Here is an 8,854-nt window from a genome sequence, read left to right as displayed (position 1 = left end):
ATCTTTCAGAACAATCATTCAGCCATTCAACAACCATTCAGAGTAACCATGCCTTTCAAAGTACAGTACCGTGAAACAGCATTTGCCCCCTTCTTGATTTCCTCTATTATTGCATATTTGTCACACTGAATGGTTTCGGATCTTTAGACAAAATGCAATATTAGACAAAGCGAAATTGTGTAGAGACAAAACACATTTTTTCATGATTTCGTTTATTTCATGAAAAAGTTTATCAAACACCCATATCACTCATGTGAAAAAGTAATTGGCCCCTTACTCTGCATTCACACTGTCAGCAATTGTGTTGACGAGTCACTCAAGGGAATGCAGTTTCGGAAATATAGACAGTTATAATAGTCAATAAACTACAAACAGACATGAGAAAGGAAAGTAAACTCTGAACTACTAAAAAGAGGATTGTAGTTTGGGGAACACCCTCCAGAAATGCATGCAGGACAGAATTAGGCAAATATCCATCATTAATCGCTTTACACTTGTAAACTCCAAGCAGCTTTACAAACACACACACGATAACATAGCAGACCAAAAAGTACATCAACTTTTTAAGTACACAATGTATTCTTGAGTGCTCTCTGGCCCTAAAAAGAGACAGTACACTCTAATTAATAGTTTAGACTCAGTGAGCACTGCCTGGCCACTGAGACTAATTAACACAGGCAGGCATGGCTCTCTTGAGAGGACAGGCTGGGCCCATGCTGTTATCAACTGGAGGCTGAGGGAGAGCTATACCTCATTATAACATTTTTTAAAATACAGTGACATAAAAGGAATGTATTTCAATAAAAAAATCAATCAAATTCACCCACAGTAATTGCCTATTTTCCTTGGAGCAAAAACAGTGTCATACTTGCCGTGAAATACATAGCAGGCTGTTGCAAATGGAGAGATACTGGGTGACATGAACACCATTTGAGTTTGGGTTTTATTAATCACATTGATAGCTGTACTGCTCATGGAGATGTAAATGGCCTATTACATCTTTGCAAGTGGCCTTTTCTGAGCTTGTATTAATTATTTGAGCATCCTAATAACATTATTATTTTAAGTGTTGTTATATCTTTAAAATGTGCTTTAGTAACACAAATGTTTTTTTTTGTCACGTCAATTCAATTAAAAAAAAATTTAATTGAAGAGCATTATAATAAATGTATTTTAGTGGATGATTTGTGCTCTCCATATTTATCTCTCTCACTCACAAACACTGTACACTACCATTTCAAACATGCATACAACATACATGCATGTACATACACAACAGACACTCACACAGGTACACACATGCATTACCTTATGTGATTGTAATTGGTATTTGTAAATGTGTAGTACAACTGAAGAGAAAGCTGCAGCAATCATCCAGTTTTTTTAAATCAGTGAATACCCAACATGACTCTTAATATGTTGCCTATTTTTGTTCCTGTAAAATGTTTTATTATATAAAATAAATAAAATGTGCACCATGTCAAGATCATTACTTACATGCAACTGTCAAGGAAAGCAATACACAATAACTTGTTGTAAGTTTTATTTAATTGCAATTGATCTGTTTTTATTTCAAATTACACATTTTTCCCCAATGTCTGCTTCCATTTGTGTATGGTTGTAGGGTTTGGGTTAGTTAGCATTAATAACATGCATATTAGGGTGATACAATACGTACAAAAGGACATGACATCTCAACAAAAATGTTTTTCAGCGTACAAAATTCCAAGTTATTAACTTGACTCGATGCCCCATGTACCAAAATACAAACTATGTACATCTTGAATGAGCCATTTCAAACAAAAATACTTAAAGGATACAGCTTTAAAAGTACTAATGTCAAAATCAAATGTTACAAGAAAACAGGTACAAGTGTGATCCACACAATAGGCACCATCACAAATTAATAAGAACTATTCCAAAACATTTCTGTTATAATTGATTTTTTTTCCTGACTGCCCTGAATATTTCTTTTTAAAATGGTATAAAGGTGGCAACTTCAGCACATGCTGTTGAACCCCTAGACCTTTAAGTATGTAAAATATGTTATCATTATACTAAAGATTTCTATAAAGCATCTATAAATCATTGTTTCTGATCAGATATTGCAGTGGTTCACACTGTGGCAGAAAGTCAAAGATTAATGTCAACATATGCTGTGCTCCCACATGTCTACAGGAGTTGCCTCTCCCACAGATGTCACTTTGGTTGCCAATGTTCCAAAATACAGGGAACACCCCAATGTCATACTTTAAGGTTACCAGATTCGACTTTGTTTGGGCGACACGTGGGGGCTGCTGATGAATTTGCTGACCTGGGGAGGAGTAATATTTCACATTTGAGGCAATTTAGTTCATTATGAATTATGTACAACTGCAGCAAAGCCCAAAAATACAAAAACACAATTTTGGTCACAATACTGAACAGCTGGCAACCATTTTTGTCACAGACAGGGCCAGGGACAGATTCAGGCCCAGAAAATAAGAAACAATTTGGGCAAGGCTGTTTTGTATTGTTTTGGAATAGGACCTAGTTTTGCTCAAATACTGTCTTGTAACTTATAATTTTGATAAATACTTTTGGTTGCAAATATTAAGCGCTTGGCAAAAGGCATATCTATATTTGGGCTAAGAGGTCTGAGTACTGCTTTTTTCAGATTTATATTTTCAAGTGATATCTGTATCACTTGACCCACTGCTCTGCTATGGTATTTACCAACACACTGTATCTCTCAATTGGAAAATAAGAGAATCTAATATTTACTTTATTGGTTTGTACGATCAGCCAGACTTGTAGATTGGACTCTGCTATGGTTCTTTGGATTTAAAATAACTATGACTTTTGAAGTCCTATCTGGAAGAAGGAATTTTTATAGGCTGCCCTAGAGAGAACAATGACCTCTGATTCAGGTTGTGAAAGGTACATCAGTTGCATCCTACCTGGAATGCAACATGCAACCTCCAGGTAATTTCAACCTTAACAACTATGCCATTCTCATCATAACATACAGATGTAGGCAAGACAAATTAATATCATTTCTCTATGCACTTACAGATAATTCTCAGACAACCGATCTCTGAAAATATAGCCGTTTGATTTGTAAATCACTATAAAAAGGAAGTGTTTAAAATTTCCTTTTAGAGTCCAATGGGGAAAAAACAAACTGAAAATAAAACCAAAACAGGCTCTTGAAACACTGTACATTTTTACTAAACTGAAAGAAACCAGCCTCTGACGCAAAGTGCCAGTTCAACATGATATATTATCACTTCCTAATTTTCATAAAGATTAATATGTACATTAAGATGATCCATGCCACAGAATCAGTAAAGAAGCTGTGAACCAGTGAGCCATCTGGGCTGCATGTGGGAATTATGACAAATATTACTACCATAATGACAACTTTCCAATTCAGCCATCCAAGCATTGTTCCCGGTAATATAGTAATGTATGAAAACTTTGTACCTCGCCCTCCCTGACCAGGGCTCCAAATCTCAAATCAATGTTCAGAATGTGTAAAATAAGCGCATAGAAAGACTAACATTTCATCAAAACAACAGGAATACTCAGCTGATCACATTCTATTTACATTTTATAATTTACATACATTGCTGACAAAGAGCAGTTTTAGTAAATTTCAGTGATAATGCTGTTTTCTGTTTAAGTGCTTTTTAGTTTTGCCTTTGTGAACAGCAACATTAATCTTTTTTAAATCTTTTTTTCTGCAGTAACTGCAGCTTGTCTGAAATAATACTTCATATGCAGACAGAAGGTGAACTGCTTTTTTCAATGATGTAATGTTAATCCTGATTTTCACAGAGGCCAGCTGACAGTGTAAATGATTTACACAAGGTGTCAACAGCAAAGTTGGAAAAAGTAGTACCTGGGATCTACAATACTTTAAACATCTTGAAATGACATAACAAATGGATTGGGGAAACTGCTGTAATCCAGTAAAAATGCATGACAACTGTTTAAGGCCATTTAACTGATGAATGTAATTCACATATAGGGAACAGCGGTAACAAATGGCCATTTCACATTTTTCAAAATACATGATGGTGCAAATCATTTTTAAATCTTAAACAGCCAAAGCTCTTTGTTTGAAACTTAAAAAAATAATTGTTTACTTCTTGATAATCGACTAAAGATCTGTGATTCAGCAGAAAACATAAAATGTTGCCACGGTGCTCCGTCATTATTTGTTAAATGGCAGACAGGCTGGCAGTATGACAGTAGCACAGGCGGGTCCAGCCAGAGGCTCTGCAACATCTCCCTCCAATTCAGTCCATGTTCCCTTCTCCGGGCTGTAACAGATGGTGGATGATTTGTACGCTCCCTGAAACAAAACAACACAGCTATCACTGTCAGGATATCCATCTCACCCCAAAATCAGTGAGGTAACAGTTTACTAGTAGCACACTGACAGGTACTTATCTATGGCCTTCTAAGATACAACAAAGCAGACGTATGAATTGTTCAAACACTTATTTTGATCTGAAGGGAACACAAGCATTTACAAAAACAGTTACTCAACTGTAACCACATTTACACCCCACATACTGTCCATCTGTTTTCATGTCAAAGTGTTTATATACTGCTCAAACATGCATGCCTAATACTTCTGGGGAAAGGGCATGTTTTGTGAATTAAATGTATAATCTGCAGGCAAAGGATATACCTACTTTTAGAACATTGCAAAACCCACCAGCACTTCCTTATTTTATTGCATTAGAGTTATGGGTGATGGATAATTTCCCTTCATGATATCAACCAAATAAATATAATGTCATCATCCAAAGCTCAGATGCAAAATGAAACACAGACCATAGACACTTTTTGGATGCAACTGACCAATAGGGCACAAAGGTTTAAAAAACAACCAATATTTGTGATATGGTGCAAAATGATTAAGAAGTGTGACTTCTGTTGTCCACCAACAGAAGTCATACAATGCCAGTACACATTAAGGTGATCTCAGCGCTGATTTTCTATGCTTTCAAAGAAAACTCAAAGAGCAGTGTCCCGTACAAAATAACGAACATGATTTTGTTTCCATTATTATTTCAGAGGTTGTTCATGGGTTACATGCAGTATTGTTACACTCATTAAAACCTACTTGCATTATCTAAATTTAACAACACTGTCATTTAATAGTTTGAAACAATAGATGACTCATTAGTTATATCTCAACAGCTTAGTAATTCTTCTATTGATTCTATTGATTGGAGAACAAGTTAGTGCAGTTGGGGATAACAAATCATTCATTAATTAGCATGCCATCACAAAGCTTTAAGCTGTATGCTGTGCTTGTGTTGTTACAATGACTCTCAACAGCTGATGAACAATGCACAGGCTCCAAGCAGTAGATCAGAGTTAATTGTTGCTGAAAAAACAACCTTTTTTTCAAAAATTCCAGGAGAAAGATGTATAAAAAACAAAAGTCTTCACCAGGGGATGCTATGCCTACGTTCTCCACTATTTCAATATTATTTTCCATAATAATTAATAAATGAACCCCTTTGCGCAGATGCAACATCTGGGCAATACTTGCCCATTTAGGGGGATCCCTATTTAAAACATTTTACTCAATCCTAATTTCCATGACAGTATGATTGGTACAATGTTAAACAGTAAAATGCTTATCTAATAAAATCCATATATTACCATGCTCCAACTGTAGCCGCCGACCAGAAAAATATTGTCATCAAGCACAGCGCATCCCGGCCCACTCCGGCCCTCTAGAATGGGGGTATGAAGGATGTTCCAGTGGTCTCCTTTGGGGTCATAGCATTCCACCAGCATTACATCAAGGTGGGAAAAACCTGCCAGAACAAGAAGATACAGACACTGAAACATTTTACCATGTCCCTCATAAGGGTCACATGACACACAGCAAAGCAGGGTTCATAAATTCCAATGAACTATTTCTGCACTGTTTTGCTATTTACAGTAACTCTCATTGGGACATATGGACTGACTTCTTCATTGAACCTTTTCTTGTAGTAAGGTCCCCAGAACCACACACAATTCTCCAAGTGTGGTCTAACAAATGTATTGTGTATTGTAAGTATTACTTCCTTGGATTTATTCTCAATCATTTGGCCATATATCCCAACATCCTGTTGGCCTTTTTTTTTTTTTTTTACTGCTACAGCACAGTGCCTAGAACCTGAATGGCTTTGATCAACCATTACTCCCAAGTCTTTTTCAAATTGAGCACACTCCAATTTTGTTCCTCCCATAAACTAACCCTGCCTGTTTTTATTTCGCACATGCAGAACTTTACATTTGGCTATATTGAATTTCATTTGCCAGGTTTCCACTTCTGGATTTTGTTTAAATCTTCTTGGATGACTTTAGCAGATTCCAAACTATTAGCTGGCCCTCATAGTTTTGTATTATCTGTTTTGTATTGACTAATGTACTTTATTTTTAAAACTACTTTGTGAATTTTTGAAAACATTGATGATATTTTCAAAAAGGCACAGTACATGTCATTTTGTAGTGAAGATATTTATTTAAAAAAATTCATTTTAATAGAGACCTTTTTATAATCCCCTCCCATACGCCAAACAGGCCAGTACCACACCCAGCCACGCACTGCACCACTGATCCATCCTCCTCAACATTTTTGGGCAGCAGCCCTCATTGATTTCTGTCCTCATATTAGCTGTAGAGACGAGATGGTCTTTCCAAAGACTGTTCTTAAAAGTGTTAATTGAGGAAACTCCATACCTTTCAAATGGTTTCCACCAATAGCATAAAGACGATCATTCATTCCTGCGAGAACATGGATGGCACGTTTTGTGTTCATGTCCTGTTTCCTGGCCCACACATCCATCATCGGGTCGTAGCAGTAGAGCCAGGACACATATTCTCCATTGTGTACTCCCCCTGAAACAGCACCAGTCACAGTCAGCACCTGAACTTCATTTTCAGACATCACATCCTATGACTACCCTTATGGGGCTGGAAACATACTGATAAATTATTATAATGTATCAGAATGAATGGGGGCACTGAATGGGGAATCACTGTCTTGTCATTGCAGATTATTCACCCATGCCTTGGTTTTCATAAAGGAAAAACATGAACTCTGGCCAAATTAATCTTATTAAATATGAATGTTTTAAAGGAAAACCTGTCTAGCAGAGAATGCCTACAGAAAAAATTGAGAATGTGGTGAGTTCAAAGAAAAATATTCCTAACAAAATAGAGGGGAGAAAGTTTTTACAAGTAGCATGAAATTAATGATGACATTATGTTGAGTAAGTGACTATGGGCATATTGACACTGACCTGAAATGTATATTTTCCCATTGTGCACAGCTCCTGCATGTGCAGCTAGGGGCTGGGGCAAAGATGACACATAGTTCCATTCATTGGTCTCCAGATTGTAAGACTCCACACTGGACAAATATCCAGTCTCATTCCTTCCTCCAATCACATACAGGTGCTTGTCCAAGCAACAGGCAAAGAAACTGGCTCTCCTGCAGGGAAGGGTAACAAAATTTTTTTTAAATGACAGCAGTAGCAATAACATAGTTTTATAATCAATATTAATTACTCATCATAAAATGTTCCTTTAAACAACATTTAATTCTTATTGTAGGATAATGCATATTTGAAAATATAACAAGGCATCTGTACTTCTTCAAAAAAATATACTCTGTAATTTAAATGAACATTTTATAGAGTACCTTTCTTGCATTGGTGGAAGTTGTATCCAACTGTTGAATCTTGGATCATAACGGCTCACAAAGTTTGTGCTGTGCTTGCCTGGAAATGATAAAAACACAGAAGGTCAATGTGTAGGAAGCAAGTGTTAAGATTGATCCCTATAAGTGTCAGAGAACAGCATAAAAAAGGGCCAACATGTCTGGATATGGGTGGCACAATGGAGCAGTGGGTAGCAGTAGGTATGAGTGTGTGAGTGAATGGTGTGTGTGCCCTTGGATTAGCAACCTGTCCAGGGTGTATTCCTGCCTCGCGCTCAATGCATGCTGGGAAAGCTTTTTCCCCAAATGTTCATGCCCTTGCCTAGAAAATTTACCTAAGGAAAAAAGCTGAGGTTATCATGTGGATCAAATCAAATATTTTTAGTGAGGGGGGTGGTTACAAACTATAATGCAATTTACAGTAGCCTTATCTCACAAATTAGTGCAACTAGCACTCATTGGATGACTCCACATAAAATGGATGTGCACCAAACTTGATAGAAAGAAAAACTTGGTCGCTAAACTGTGACTGAATAGGCTGCATTTATCCAAGTCAAATAATGCCAATAGCATACATGATATTTACATAAAACTATTAAAATTCTGAAAGAAAAATGGACAAAATGTTTTCCAAAGATGGTTGAGTAATAGCTAATCATATTTCAGTTATTCATATTTCAGCAAATTTGCACACAATGCAAAACATCACCAAATCTTATTTTATCAGCATAAAATTGTCTATATTTTTAACTGACAACAATGACCTTTCTTATATATTGCTTTGGTATTGCATTTGGCAATATATCTGATTTCATGTGCTGAAGCACCTGGCCCATGTTGTACAATGTAAAACCATTGTGCCAGTAACTCAGTTCTAGGTGTGATTCCCTTCTTAACCCACAGAATTAATGCATTTTTAACATATGTAACAAAGCTTATGAATTATGAAGAAGTGCTGCTAGAGCATAGGACAGTACCAGATGGCTTCCATCTCGCAAGTTCAGGCAGTCGGTAATTTTATTAGTGAAGTGCAATTACTCAGAGCATGAACATTGCTTTTAATGAAGTTTTTGGAGGGGAAGTGGACAAGACTGTGTGAGTACACTGGTTTGGAAATGTGGTTGAAAGGGCATG

The 8,854-nt window shown here is 36.5% G+C and overlaps 1 protein-coding gene across 1 annotated transcript in view; it reads right to left on the bottom strand.

The window, feature by feature from the left end:
• Positions 1–1,528: 1,528 nt before the first annotated feature.
• The window catches only part of klhl14 (kelch-like family member 14), a 46,690-nt gene continuing 39,364 nt past the window's right edge, over positions 1,529–8,854 (bottom strand). Inside the window, exons 5-9 of the mRNA XM_064347081.1 lie at positions 7,703–7,781; positions 7,302–7,492; positions 6,739–6,897; positions 5,668–5,825; positions 1,529–4,339 (exon numbers count right to left, since the gene is read on the bottom strand). Of these exons, the coding sequence (XP_064203151.1) occupies positions 4,199–4,339; positions 5,668–5,825; positions 6,739–6,897; positions 7,302–7,492; positions 7,703–7,781 (728 nt within the window). The 3' untranslated portion in view covers positions 1,529–4,198. The remainder of the gene's footprint in view (positions 4,340–5,667; positions 5,826–6,738; positions 6,898–7,301; positions 7,493–7,702; positions 7,782–8,854) is intronic.

Source organism: Anguilla rostrata, chromosome 8 (assembly GCF_018555375.3).
Source record: "Anguilla rostrata isolate EN2019 chromosome 8, ASM1855537v3, whole genome shotgun sequence".
Taxonomy (NCBI): Eukaryota; Metazoa; Chordata; class Actinopteri; order Anguilliformes; family Anguillidae; genus Anguilla; species Anguilla rostrata.
The sequence above is the reverse complement of the archived record's forward strand: the minus strand, read 5'-3'. Positions and strand labels throughout refer to the sequence as shown.